The sequence below is a fragment of the Sarcophilus harrisii genome, chromosome 2 (assembly GCF_902635505.1).
Source record: "Sarcophilus harrisii chromosome 2, mSarHar1.11, whole genome shotgun sequence".
Taxonomy (NCBI): Eukaryota; Metazoa; Chordata; class Mammalia; order Dasyuromorphia; family Dasyuridae; genus Sarcophilus; species Sarcophilus harrisii.
Genome location: NC_045427.1, coordinates 587,600,552 through 587,615,511, shown reverse-complemented (window position 1 = coordinate 587,615,511; position 14,960 = coordinate 587,600,552). Strand labels below are relative to the sequence as shown.

At 36.4% G+C, this 14,960-nt stretch overlaps 1 protein-coding gene across 1 annotated transcript in view; it reads left to right on the top strand.

Annotated features, from left to right (window-relative positions):
- The first annotated feature begins 456 nt into the window (after positions 1–456).
- The window catches only part of LOC100917538 (protein FRA10AC1), a 54,186-nt gene continuing 39,682 nt past the window's right edge, over positions 457–14,960 (top strand). Inside the window, exons 1-4 of the mRNA XM_031956086.1 lie at positions 457–632; positions 5,223–5,296; positions 12,696–12,791; positions 12,920–12,965. Coding sequence (XP_031811946.1) covers positions 600–632; positions 5,223–5,296; positions 12,696–12,791; positions 12,920–12,965 — 249 coding nt within the window. The 5' untranslated portion in view covers positions 457–599. The remainder of the gene's footprint in view (positions 633–5,222; positions 5,297–12,695; positions 12,792–12,919; positions 12,966–14,960) is intronic.

Below are 14,960 nucleotides of genomic sequence, written 5' to 3'. Positions count from 1 at the left end.
CAAATAAATCGCCAAGGCAACAATTTCAGTTTGTTGCAACAAATTGCAGATGGTGGTGGTGGGAATGTCTGGCGGGGAGCGGGGAGGAGAAAGTGGGGAAAAGGAGGGGAGAAGGGAAAAAGAAAAGGGGAGGAGAGAAAGAGGGGGGAGGGGAAAGGAAGGGAAAAGAAAACGGGGGAGGGGAGAGGGAGGCCGAAGGGAGGGGGGGAGAAAAAGAAAAGAGAAAGTGGGAGAATAAGGCAATTTGTGTCTGTTTATGTAAGTCAGAGTTGTTCTATAACGGCTTCTCTAAGCCAAAGCATCCTATTAGGCTGTGGTTGCTGGGTGATGGACCACGTTTGTTTCTCCAGGTTCCGGCGTTCCCGATAGGCCCAGGCCGTCCCTTCCGGCACCCTGGTTTCCGACCGGTCCCTTTAGACGGCAGGACCCGGCGGCAGCCTTGTTTTGTTTTGTTTTGTTTTGTTGCGGGAGCCGGGCCGGCGCTTTTCCCTAGTGACACCAGTGGAGGAGAAGATAAGCGGAAGAAGCCCTCGAGATCCGGGGTCCGCAAGAGTGCGAGCGGAGGGGGCGATTCCCGTGAGGCTCTGCGGCTGCCGACCATGGAACCGGCCCAGCAGCGGCTCTCTCAGGCGGTGCGTGGTCGCTGCAGCATCGGGGGCGGGGCCGGGGGTGAATGAGCACAGAGGGCAGAGGGGAACCGGGGAACCTGGCCGCGCGCTGCGGACCGCGGCGGGGCCTGGGAGATCTTTTAACTTCCGGACAGCCGGGACAGGACGCCGGACCCGGCCGCGGGGTGGGGGCGGGGGGGAGGCACCTGAGGAGCAGGCCCGGGATTGGAGCCGCTTTCCGAAACCGGCACTCGTCGCGGTCCCGAGACCCTGGAAGTCCTGCCTGCTTTCCAGGAGCTTCCTCCGGATTGCGGAGGGGGGGGCGGGGGCGGGGAGTGTCGGTGGGGTGTAAGCAGAAGTGCGCACGCGCCAGAGGCAGTGACGTCATGGATGGAAAGCGGGCTGGATCCTGGCTGGGAGTGAGGGGCAGAGAACATCCCAAACTCTTGTTGGCAAGCCTTGTTGGCAGGAAAGTGCTGTTTTGGCCAAAAACCCTGAGGGTCTTCCATTCTGCCTCATTTTTTACCTACCCTTAATCATTGTTTGAGTTTTGCCTCAGTCAAACTGAGATCTATTAAAGACAGCTTAAAAAGGGCGAGATCTCCCGTTGCGTCCAGGACCTTCTCCAGTCGTTCTGAGTATATTTGGTCTTTGGGTCAGAGAGTTCTGGAGGAGAAAGTGAGGCAGGGGATTTATTATTATTGTTATTATTATTATAACTTTTTACTGACAGAACCCATGCCAGGGTAATTTTTTACAACATTATCCCTTGCACTCACTTCTGTTCCGACTTTTCCCCTCCCTCCCTCCCTCCACCCCCTCCCAGATGGCAAGCATCCTATACATATTAAATAGATTACAGTAGATCTTGGATACAATATACGTGTGCAGAACGGAACAGTTCTCTTGTTGCTCAGGGAGAATTGGATTCAGAAGGTAAAAATAACCCGGGAAGAAAAACCAAAATGCAAACAGTTTACATTCATTTCCTAGTGTTCTTTCTTTGGGTGTAGCTGCTTCTGTCCATCCTTGATCAATTGAAACTGAGTTAGATCTTCTCTTTTGTCAAAGAAATCCACTTCCATCAGAATACATCCTCATACAGTATCCTTGTTGAGGTATATAATGATCTCCTGGTTCTGCTCATTTCGCTCAGCATCAGTTCATGTAAGTCTCTCCAAGCCTCTCTGTATTCATCCTGCTGGTCATTTCTTACAGAACAATAATATTCCATAACATTCATATGCCACAATTTACCCAACCATTCTCCAATTGATGGGCATCCATTCATTTTCCAGTTTCTAGAGGCAGGCGACCTTGCACAGTCCTCCCTCACTTAATAACAATTCACTTGCATGTCATGGCATCCCCTCCCTGATTTCATGGGCCTCTTTGAACCCAAGGACAAACAACAACAATAGTTTCGTAAGCCTTAAGGTGCTATAGAAATATTAGCTATTATTAAGAATCTAAAAGATAATTTAAATTTTGAAAATGGAATCCTCCAGGAAAAAAGAGTTGATTTTTATACCTCAGTTATTTTTTTGTAACTTTTCCTTTTTACACTGCATTTTCCTTGAAATATAAAAACAAAAGAAAAAAAGTCCATTTCTTGAGTTCAGTTTGCCTCTTCCAACAATCACTCTTACTCATGTCTGTTACTAGGTCAAATGACTTAGGGCATGAGGGTAAGGACCAAATGTTTTAGGGTATAAATTGATCAGTAGTTATTCATTGAATTGAGATATGTGTATAATTAGAGCATTAACTATCATCACTGAAAGTTGGATTGAAAAAGAGCATGTCTTTGTTAAAACAACAATGCATTCATGTAGTGAAGTATCTAGTTGAAAGCTGCTTTGTCATTTTGACAAAATATTACACATTCATTTAATGTTAGCATCAGCAAGCATTTATTAAATGTCTACTGTGTGCCACTACCCTGGAGGTAGTTTAGTCTTATTTTTATGAGGAAAAAGAAGCAAATGACTAAAAAACAATTTCACATCTGAGGTAGTTTTTGTGAAAATAAGCAGTTCCTACATTGGTATTCATTCATCCACATATCCAATCCTATCTTCATAAAGATTCATAGTTCATAGATCTGTAGCTTGTTAGAACTGGAAAGGATCTTGTAGATAGATCATCATGATTATGAGTTTTGATTTAAAAAAATGATGTCCATTTTATTCAGGTAAGGTGGAAAGTTCCAGAAGAAGGGTTTAAATTTTTTTAAATGGTTGGTAAAAGATTAGCTAGCACTTTAATCTTGATCATATTGGATAATATAGAAATTATTACATAGGATGATAACTATTTCACTGACTACACAATTGAAAAAAAATAGACCAAATTGCAACTGTAGGAGTTTAAGGTAGATAATTTGGAAATTTTCTGATAGAGTTCAAAGTAAAGGGTTACTGAAAGAGTTTGTGAAAATCCCTTCTGGAGACGTTTAAAAGAACAGAATAGCTGGAGTAAAGCATCCTTGAATATAAGCCTTAGTTTCTAAAGTAATGCTAAGTTTTCTATTGTTTTTTGAAGTAAATGTCAATAAATCACCTTAATAACTCCTAGGGAAGATAGTAACAATAACTCTAAGTCCACCTAGCTTTGGGAGTGATGTAGTTAGAAATGATGTATTTCTTCCCTTAGGCTATTCTGCCCCAGTTTACTGTATATGACCAGGATACTAAGGCCACAAATAGTGCTGGCTGTTAGATAACAACCTGGTGGTCAGTGATAACAGGATTATTTCCGAAACAGATGAACAACAGTAATGAGGTGCTTGAAGATGACACAAGTACAGAACAAAATTGGGCTCTACCACTTAACCTATTGACATTTTTGGCCTAAAAACACACTTCCAGAAGGTTTCCCATGAGCTCTTCCCAGGAAAACAATGGATACTTCATCGGCATACAAAGTCAGAACCAGACCACTCCTCAACTCTACCTCTAAGCTGTAAAATTAGGATATTAGTAACATGAAGCACCTGATTTTCTCTAACTTTTCTTTATAAATTTTATCTTCTTGCTCCTGGTTCTTTGATAGATTGTTTTGGAATTCAGCCCGCTATAAGTAGTGTTACAATTATAATAAATTGCCCTTTAACTTGGAGATGGGGCTGAGTCTGCACATTTTTTTTTTTTTTTTTGTGATACCTAGCTATGCTGGTTTGGACCCTGAACATTTTTGGGGTTCCCCTGAACCCCAGCAGTCTGGGCTTCAATTTCCTCATCTAAAAAATAAGAGTTAGATGTCATTAACTAGTACATGAGATCTAACCTCATCCCCAGTTGCTAATGTTATTTTCAGGGAATTTGCCCCTTTTAAATTCCAAATTCCTATTATGATATCTGGTTGGTAGTAGATGCTAAATAAATGAATGAATGAAGACTAGCTGACCAGTGTGATCAGACCACTGATCCAGAGTTAGAGATTTAATTCCCAGCCCTGCCACTGAACATTTCACTTTGAGCAAGTTGATCCTAGACCTCATTTCCCTCTTCTATAATATGATATTAATGAGGTCTTCACTGTTAAATGTGATCAGCAGAGAAAAACTGAAGAATTGACAAAATTGTTACCCTGGGACAGGAGAGAAAAGGCACAGATAGAGATCTACTAAGGTCATGGTAACACCTTCTGGGGAGGTTGTTCAGTCAGAAATCCAAGTTATATCAAACCCCCAAAGTCCATTCATCTAAAGGGGTCTTGGGCAACCTCACTTTGCCATGTCCTGTCTCAGTCATGTCCCTGAGGTTAAATTTTCCCTATAAATCTACTTTTGGCCCACTGCTTTGCAGCTGCCCTCCTTTGGGTCAGTCTCCTACAGCACTGCCTCATGGTGTTTTTCTCCTTTGCCCTCCTCCAAGCCACTGGCCTCTCCTAACCCCACCATGCCTTATGGTGTCTCTCCTAACCCCACTTCTAATAGCTGAATAACTCCTTTGGGTCACTAAATGCCTCTCAGGATTTTGCCTGACAGCTTAAGGGTATGCCTCATTGTTAACATTTGTTGTCTCCATTCCCTCTTTTCTTTTCTCCTTTCTACCCTTATCTTATGGCTTCCAACTTCACCAATTAACTGAACCTATTCTTTCCACAATTACCAATGATTTCTTTCTAAATCTGATGATTTTTTTCTTAATCATTAACTTTCCTGATCTTTCTACAGCATTTGACATTGTTGACTCCTCTCTCCTGAATCCACATACTTCTTTGGGTTTTTGTGGTAGTGATCTCTCTTTGCTCTCCTAATTGATAGGATATTTCCTTTCTTCTAGTGAATGGTAAATTCCACTAGGGAACTTGCTGTTTCCATCATTAATTATTAAAACCCCTTTCTATGCTTTTCCATCCCTATTTCATATTTACCATTCCTGGTGTCTATTGCATCCCTTCATTTTATCTGTAACCTATTACCCTAAATCTACTTTTTGCCAAAGAGACTGGCTATTGTGAATTCTTCACAGTTCAAACTTATTCTGTATAAATTATCTAAAGCTAAATTTTACATAATTTCAGTTACTGTTTCAAATGTTAGTTCATGCTATTAAATAATTTGCAGTCAATTCTTTGTAGTCAATCAATTTCTCTATTTCTTTTCAGATACATGACCATGGAAGCTATGACTCTGATTTTAGTGATGATGAAAACTATGGAGAACCTAAGAAAAGAAAAAGGTACCTAATGCTTATCTTAAATTTTGTGCAGATTATTTGCATGCCCTCTGCAGATGATTGTATTTCTAATGAATAAAATTTCTTTAAAGTGAACTGTGATGCCTTTACTGAAATGCTAAGAAGTGTTTTGAAAAATTAGGAAAATAATGTTGGTGCTATAGGATGGATTTGTTGGCAGTGTATGTTTTTCAGAAAACAGAAGGAAAAAAGATCAAAGCTGTTAGGTCCATCTGTTGCATATATTATTCATTTATGAAATGTGCTTTGCTTAAAATTTTGTTAACTCTAAGAATTTGCCTGATCCATTTTCTTTCCTAATGCTTTGCTGAAAAATGAAAGCCAAGAGTATAAGGCCAAGTTCAAATAGCAACTTGGATGAACAGACTGAGACTTTAATTGTAATTAAGATGGGTAGAGACAATTTAGCTGATTAATTCAACTGGGCCTTTTGGGTGGCTGTACTTTGGCAAGATCACTATGTTCCAAGGTCCCTTAGCTTTTGTAGTTTGGGAAATTTGACTTTATAAGTTTTTCAGGGGGTGATCAAGCTTTAAAGTACTGATTCACATTAACCAAACTCAGAAGAATCTGATTTAGATCATTAATTTATTAATGCATAATGTAAAAATATGCTTGTTCTAGTAATTGGGATCTGTGTACTCTTTATCTGAGTGTGTATGTATACATATACATACGTATGTATATGTATACACACACACACACACACACACACACACACACACAGAGTACTCCTGATTTATATATTCACTAATAACATATTATAGCTAAAAATAGTTATTTATTGAGAAGGAATTAGGACAAAGGGAGTGTGATGTTCTTCAAGGAGCATTTCTGTCACTCTGTGGTAGCTTGGTGAATTGCTTTTCATCAGTCCAGGAATTTTCTATTTAATAAAATAGCATTTGTTGTCTAGAATCCTGGAGGTTTTTTTCCCTTTGGAATGTACTATGAAAACACTATAAACATTCTTTACTAGCCAACTATTGATGTTATTTCTGGTTTTACCTTAACTTATAGTTTGCCAGATTGCATCATAATGTAGTTGAAAGGGCACTAGTTTTAGATTCAGAAGACCTGGGCAGAGTTGTGGTTCTGACACATCTTTGTTATGTGACCATGAGTATGTCAAATTCTTTAAACCTCAGTTTTCTCATCTATAAAATGGGGACAGTGGTGTACACATTTATATTAGTGTTTGATATCTTTACTCTCTACCTTAAGGGGTCAATTAAAGTGCTCTGTAAATCTTAAAATACTGTTTCAAAGTGAATTACTGTTATGAATTACATTTCAGAATATTGTTTTCTTAGTAAGATTTCAGGTACATACCTTCTCAACCTTTTCTTACCTAATCAGAATTTCTTATGATATTTAATTTCTGGCAAGATTTTCACAGATAATATATCAATTTATTTAAATTATTCTTAATATAGTCAGTTTATTCCACAAAGAAATTATGTCATGCAATGTCAATTCACTCTCTCTTTAATATTCACTCTCTCTATGTCTTAGTTCCTATTCTGCTGTGTACAAACATGCCCATGTCTCCTTCATTCTCAGACAGCTCTCACTAGTCCCTTCCATCTCCCTAATCTATCGTTTTTTTAAACCTGTCTATCCTTTCATAGTCAACAGTCCAGAAAAAGCTGCTGACATTTGTTGTCTCCATTCCCTCTTTTATTTTCGTCCTTCTCCCCTTATCATATGGCTTCTACTTCTGACTTTCTCCTTAACCATTTTGAGCCCTTTTCTCATCTCCCAAAGGTCATCATTGACCTAATTATCAAATCTGATGGCCTTTTTTGGGTTCTTATCATCCTTTTTCCTATCAGCAGCTTCTGACATAGTTGATTATTCCTTCTGTTGGGAAGGATTACTTTCTAATCTTTTAACTTCATTGAACTTATAGTCTTTTCCTACTTTCTTTTTTCTAAAATTCTTTCTTTTCCTTTATTGGATCCTCATTGTCATTACAAATTATTTGTGTGAATATTAAATTCTCATATCTTGAGTAATGAAAAGAATAGTTAGATTTTAACGTTTCTTAACTTTCAGTTGAAGTACTATGCAATATATAATATTAATATATGAAAAATAGTAACTAGTAATTGAAAGTAGTACAACAAGCTCATGTCAGCAGCAAAATATGAAAATCAGAAGTGAAAAACATGCCAAAACTTTATTTTTAAAAAGCTTTTTGTTTTCAAAGTATATACATAGTTTTCAACATTCACCCTTGCAAAGCCTTGTGTTCCAATATTTTTTCCTTCCTCCCTCAGGTGGCAAGTAATCCAATAGATGTTAAACATGTGCAGTTCTTCTGTTTATATTTCCACAATTATCATGCTGCAGAAGAAAAACCAGATCAAAAAGGGAAAAAAAAAGAGAAAAAACAAAGAGCAAGAACAGCAACAAAACAGTGAAAACTTTCAAAGAATAGATGTTAGAATTACAACTAAATTGTTCACAATTTAAAAAATATTTTTGATACTGTTTAAGTACTGTTCATTCTAAATGCAGTGTATTGCATATAGTAATCAAATTTGCTGAATTGGTTTTAGTTTATATATCAATCAGTTAGTTTGTTTAAGGTGCTAATATAGAAGAAGAAAGGGACTAAATGAAGTGGAGGTATAGAATCTGATGATTGGAAGGGACTTGGTCATCTAGTCTAGCCTCAACAATATTCTCTTCTATAACATCCCTACCAATTGTCGATTCTGCCTTTGCTTGGAAATCTCTAACCCATTCTACTTATAGCATCTTTAGTTATTGGGAAGTCCTTCCTCACATCAAGCATGTCTATCTTTTTTTTACACATCCACTCACTACTTCCTAGTTCTGATTCTGGGGCCAAGCAAAATGAATGTCTTCCCTTTTTCTCTTCATAGTCTTTAGATAATCATAGAAAGCTACTTTGTTCTCTTTAAGTCTATTCTTTTCTAGATGAAAAAAAGTAGTAGTTTCTTTAACTGATTTATTTATGGCATGTTCTTTGATTCTCTTGCCATTTTTGATAAAAAACAAGGAAAACTTGTTTCTATTCTGAATCTGATTGTGACCCCCTTGTTAGGAGGAACTACTTTATTTATCTTTGAGGGCTCCTATGTCTTTTTGTGTCAACAATCAGTTCCTTATAGTTTGTCAAAATCAACTTGAGATTACCATCCTTCCTGATTTCTCTTTCCATCTTTGAACAATAAAAATATTAAGACAGGCCACAAATTTTTAGCTCCTCTGTTTTTGGTAGTGAGAAAGTTCCAGAAGATGATTGAATAGTTTAAGCCATATATCACACAATATCATGATTCTATGCTAATTTTGTGATGTTTTCCAAACTCTTCATTGGATTTTTCCTTCTATTCACATAATATACATAGTATATCTCTGCAACAGTATCACTTTTCATTTCCCCCCTTATTATTCCTAACCTAAATAGTTTCTACCATAAGTCTCTCCTCTGGCTAATTAATATACAATATTACTTTACCTCCTTTAATTTATTCTGTTCCTTTTAAATAATTCATATTCTTGTAAAGCCATTGTCCTGAGTTCCTTTCTATCAAGTGCCTATCAGGTCAGATTTTCCTCCTTGTATTAAGATTTTAAGTTGACCTTGTTTATTACCCCATACTTTGTGCATTTGTATTTAGACATCTGAGTCATGGATTTTCTTGCTCACCTTCTGTTTGAATATTGTCTTCTTGAATAGCTGATCTTTTCTTTTGGTATTCCCAGAATTACAGGTTTATAGAAGTTTTTTAGGAACCTCACTATCTTAAAAACCCATACCTGAAAAAGAAACACAGAAATAAACCTAACATGTGGTTACTTAGCCTTTCCTTGCCTTTAGCTAGTGGAGAGAACCCAGGTCCTCTAGAGGCAGCCCATTTTACTTTTGGATAGCTTAGCATGTTAGGAAGTTTTTCCTTATACCAAGTCTAAATTTACCTTGTTATAACTTCCACCCACTGGCCATCTGGGGCCAGACAGAATAAATCTAATCCCTTTTCCACATGACAATCTTTCAGGTTCTTGAAAATAGCGCTCATGTACCCCTTGAGTCTTTATTCGCCACATTAAACATCTTCAGTTCCTTCAGTGGATCCTGATGTGGAGTGGACTTTTCATCACTCTAGTCATCTTTTTCTGAATTCTCACCATCTTAAAATGTAGTAACCAGAATTAAACCAATACTACTGGACACTTTCCCTACCTTAATGCAATCCAATATTGCATTAGTTTTTTAAAAGGCTGACATATCATATTATTGAATGAATTATTAAATGAAGGAGTAAAAAAAAAAACACACATGTAACTACATGGTATGAGCCTGATCTAGGTGCTAAGGACAGATATATGAAAGTGAAATAATTCTTGCTCTCAAGGAGCTTACATCCTAATAGGGCAACAAACACATATCAGGAAGAAATGACCAAAGAAGGCAGGGAGAGGAAGCTCTTCTCTGTTGACATAGAAATTGGGATTAGGGCCAAAGGGTAGTCAATTGTCACTTCCTTTTTGGTAGCAGTGGTAACACTGATTTTTTTTTTTTTTTCTTTTTACTATTCTCAGAGGAAGAGATGGAAAGTGCATAAAATACACCTATTCTTTTTAACTCTTTAAACTCTACTTTCCCCAAATTTTTAGTGTATGTCAGATTATGGCTTCACTTCTGTTGGCATGAATTCTGTAAATGAGTGGTCAGTTCACAGCATTTCTAGTCTGCAAGTCTGTTCTTTTCTCTTGGTGAGAATCAGAACCAGAACTCTATTCTGGAATTCCCTTGTCATTTCTTTTCCTGTTTTATACCTGTTATTCTGCATGAAACTAGACTTTTCAGATCTCTGAACTATTTTCCCTTTTTCTCCCCCTTTTTAGTTTAAAGCTGGCTTTTAGAAAATTGGCTTATTTTAAGCCATGGTTTAGAAATGAAAATACTATTCTTGGACATTATTATTTTACTCTGTTCTTCACTTTTTCAGTTTTTCATGTTCCTTCTGAATCTTCTACCTTCAAGCATCAGAAGTGACTTAAAAAAACCTCTCAGAACAACAACTTCATATATACTCCCAGAGTCTTTAGTTTTATTGACTATGACTTAAAAATTCTTAGCTTTTAAAAAACGACAAAATGTGATAAGTATCATAAGGGAGATAAAACAGTGCTTCACAGGAAGAAGCAACAAATGATTAGGATATCAGGGAAGGCTTCATGAAACATGTGATATGATTTATCTTACAAGGTTAAACAGTCACATAAACAATTAAGAAATTCTGAACTTTTGAGAAATTCTTTATGACAAAAATGGAATGAATTATACCTTAGTGATCAGCTTTTTTATCATGATAGGCTTTTGCACAGTAGGCATCCTTTTGGTGGTTGATACAGCATGGCATTATTAACATTGAGCTGCCATACTGGAGATTTAAGCAATTATTATTTGTGTATATTAGGCCTACTCCTGCTTTGTACCTCTCATTCAGTTTCATCAGTATCCTCTCTCTACTAGACATAAATCACAATGAGTTCCTAGGATATAGCCAGTCTGTTGACATTGAAACAAAGTTTAGCCTAGCACATCTCCTTGCCCCATTGACTGTATACAGAAAATGTATGATATAATATCCAAGAGCAGTTGAATGGCAAATGAAATAGGGTATCCCACAAACAAGGAAGACAAAATGCTTTAAAATAATAAGACTGATATTAAAAATGTGTAGTATAATTCTACCATTTACAAATAGCATATGGACTTTCTTGGTGAACACAGCATTTGGATATGGGGAAGTTTTTTGTCTTAGTAATGATCAGTGATTTAATTGTGAATCTGTAACAAGCTTTTTAAATATAAATATAAAAATAGTCTTCATGTGTATAATATAAAGATTGCTGACAAAATTTTGTCTTCATTGTACCTGCAAATATAGTACACAGCAATCATTATCAATAAAATAATCTTTTAAAATGATGGTGGTATGTTTATAACTAACTACAAAAAATGGGCTTTTTTTCTCTGACTTCAGTAAAAATTATCTTATATTTAAAGAGGAAAAGGAAGGAAAAAGAAAAGGAAAAGAAAATGGGTTTGTCACTGAACAAAAAATTGGGGTGACACGAACAGCTAGAGTGTTGCACAGATAGCCTTGCAATGTCAGGAGAAAGTGAGGAAAACTTCCGGTGCTTAGATGGTCTACAGAACTTCTTAGAGAATTTAGGGAGGACATGCACAGGAGGCACTCTGGAGAAGTGGATAGAGACGGTTTTTAGTCTGTGCATGTAGAAGGATCAGAGGGATCACAGAGAGTACATGTAACTCACAAAGGAAGAAAAAAATGTCCTTAAAATCCTGATTATTATTACAACTGCTACTAATGAAGCCACTATCCTACTGGCTAGAAAGCCAATCCTAGGGCCAGGAAGACTTGAATTCAAGCCCTGCTTCTAAAGAGATTGAAGCTCCCCATGTCTAGGCCATTCTCTAATACTGTGATTTTCAGAAAAGGTGCTGGCCTGCGTTAGTAGGAGTTTTCTCATCTAGCAGTTCTCTTGTATATTAAGTGCTTCCAAGGTGCTAGGGACTGAGAAGATTTTTTTGAATATTTGAGGATACAAATAGAAGTGAAAAAGACAACCCTTGTTTTTAAGGTGTTTGTTTACATGCTAATGTGGAAAGACACACATAAAAGAGAGCTTAAAGTGGGAGTGTAGAAAAGGGGAATAACACAATTTGGAGAGCAAAAAAGCTGATCCAGAAGTAGAATGGTGGCACTTCTTCAAAATGGAAGTTTTCTGGGAGGAACACACCCATGGGAAAAGAAAACTGCCCAAGCAGAGGGATGCTCCAGGATAATAACAATACGTTCTGACAACTTCCAGGGTGGGAAGGCAGCTGAGATCTGGGCAGAGCTAGAAGGGAAAGCATAGCTGTACTTTTGTCTTTCCAAATACATTATTGAGAAAATTGAATCCTAGACTGAGACCAGTTAAATAATCTTGCCCTGATGTAATGCATCTCTATGAAAGAATTAAAAATGCCCAAAGGAAGCTCATTATCCTAGCACAATAGAATTTGAGAGCCAGAAGAACCTTCTAACCATCTTTATTTATCTATATGAACCCCTGTGAAGCAGGAATGTGGTAATTTTTTTTTCATTTTAGAGAGATGAAAATTCAAAATATAGAGATAGGAAATTATTATTTCAAGGTCAGTTGATTTCATTTTGGGGCCAAACATCGAACTCCTATCATATTTATTTGAAATTTAGTGCAGAATGTCCTAAAATGTTACCCAATTGAAAGGTATAAAATGCCATGAAAACTATTAACTAGAAACATTTATTCTTTTTTCTCTTTCTTTAATGAACTATCAATGAAGAACAATTAATGAAGACTCATTGCTCAAAAAGCCATTTCAGAAGGAAAAATATACAAAAGTGGCTCATAGGCATGTCGCAGCAGAAGAGCTGGATCGGTAAGATATCTTACTGCAAATTTTTGAGTTTATAAAATTTTTAAATGGTTTACATAATGTTTATGTAAATACAGGGGATGTTATGAAAATTTTAGAAATCTGAATGTTGTTAAAATTTCTTTTAACAGGGAAGAAGCAAGAAATAGGAGATTTCATCTAATAGCTATGAATGCTGTATCCTTTTCTTTAGTAAACAGTAGAACATTGAAAAATCTTTTAATTTCTTTGTGTCAATAAAATCTTCTCCAAACATTTGGAGGTTTATTTTTCATTATTGAATATATATAGAAGTCTTTTTTGAATAAAAATTTTTCCATTTAGTCTAATGGATAATCTGTTTTATCACTGTCTTAACCTAAACTTATGACAGTGACAAAAAAAAAAAAAAAAAAAAAAAAAAAAAAAAAAAGCATTTCTGATGACTTAGAAAGAGAAATTTAAGAAATTTACCAGCTTGAATAAATTTTTCTTTCCCTTTCCTACCTCATTTTGTATGATCTCTAATGAACTTCTTACTCTTGACCATTCACATTTAAGATCTCTGCAGAATCTCTGCCAGAAGGCTTTAGTTAGATCAGTTTCTGCTTTGTTCCTAGGCCTGCTGTGATTTTCAGACTCTAAATAACTTCTTAAAGTTTCCTGCTCCTTATAAACATCATACCTATAACAACTTAGCCTCAGTTCAGCTTCTACAGGGGACTGGCTTACTTATTCAATTTTTGCTGACTACTGGTCAATTCATATTACTGTTGAAAATCGTGGGAGATAAAAAGAAACTGATTGAAACATGATGTGGATCAGGCCATCTATTGTTCTAGTCAGGGATGGGAAAAGCCAATGTTATTTAGATGTTTTGTTTTCCCTCTCTTCTCTTTTATTACTTCCCCTAAGTCACTTCCCCCTTGCAGGAGGTGGAGGAATTCAGGAAGGGGGTGAACTGATACATAAACTAATGAATGAATGAATGAATGAATGACTGTCCATGCTTTGAGAAGTGATTCATCTATTAAAGATCTTTATTGATTTTTCCCACTGCATTATAGTGCTACTTAAATGTGAGTAACTATTATTTATGAATTTTATTTTAAAAGCCTCATGCAGAAGATATTTCCATTTATGAAAATGAATGGATGACCACTGTTAGGGAGGTGTGTAGGATTCATGTTTCAGGCAAATTGTATTGGATGTCTTCTGAGTTCCTCTCTACAGTAAAATTCTGTGACTCTAAGTTAAAGATTATAATCATATTTTAAAATTTTTAGTGAATGTTCCATCTTATTGATTTATAAGCTTTATGTATGATGTATCTTTTAAGTAAGCAGTTTTAATGACACTATTCTGAAAACAATTTTGCTTTTGTCTATTGTAAGTAGATTTTTTAATTTTACAAATTTAAGTGATTTTTTTTCTTTAATTCAGTTTATTTTATTGTCAGTTCCAAATCTTCTCTCCCATCCTCTTCCCCTCCCCCAATCATTGAGAAAGCAGGAAGAACAAAACTTACCACAAATTTGTTTAATTAAATTTCCATATTAGCTATATCTAAAAAAAAGTGTAAATCTGCATTCTAAGTCTATCTACCTTATATGTCTGGAGGTAGACAGCATGTTTCATCCTAAGTCCTCTGGAATTGGTTCCATTGTATTGATCAGAATTCTTAAATGTACGATTCAGTTTTTAAAACTATAGCTTATCCTCCCCAATCTTGAATTGTGCCAGGTTGGCTGAATCTTATTTTCAGTATTCTATTTCAGTAGAGTCTGAAATTCACAGTAGGCCTAGGAACATAACACAAACTGACCTAACTAAAGCCTTCTGGTACAGGTTCTACAGAAGTCTTAAATGTAAATGGTCATGAGTTGGAAGTTCATTACAAACCAGACAAAATGAGATATAAAAGGCAAGAAAAACTAAATAAGACAGCCTAACCATCTCAGACCTAAAATTGTATTATAAAGCAGGAAATTTAGTGGATGCCCTTCAGTTGGGGAATGGCCGAATAATTTAAGGGATATGAATGTAATAGAATATTATTATTGTATAAGAAATAATGAACAGATGGATTTCAGAAAGTCCTGGAGAGACATACATGAACTGATGCTCTGATGCAAATAAGCTTAACCAAGAGACCACTGTACTCAGTAGCAACAAGATTATGTGATGATTAAC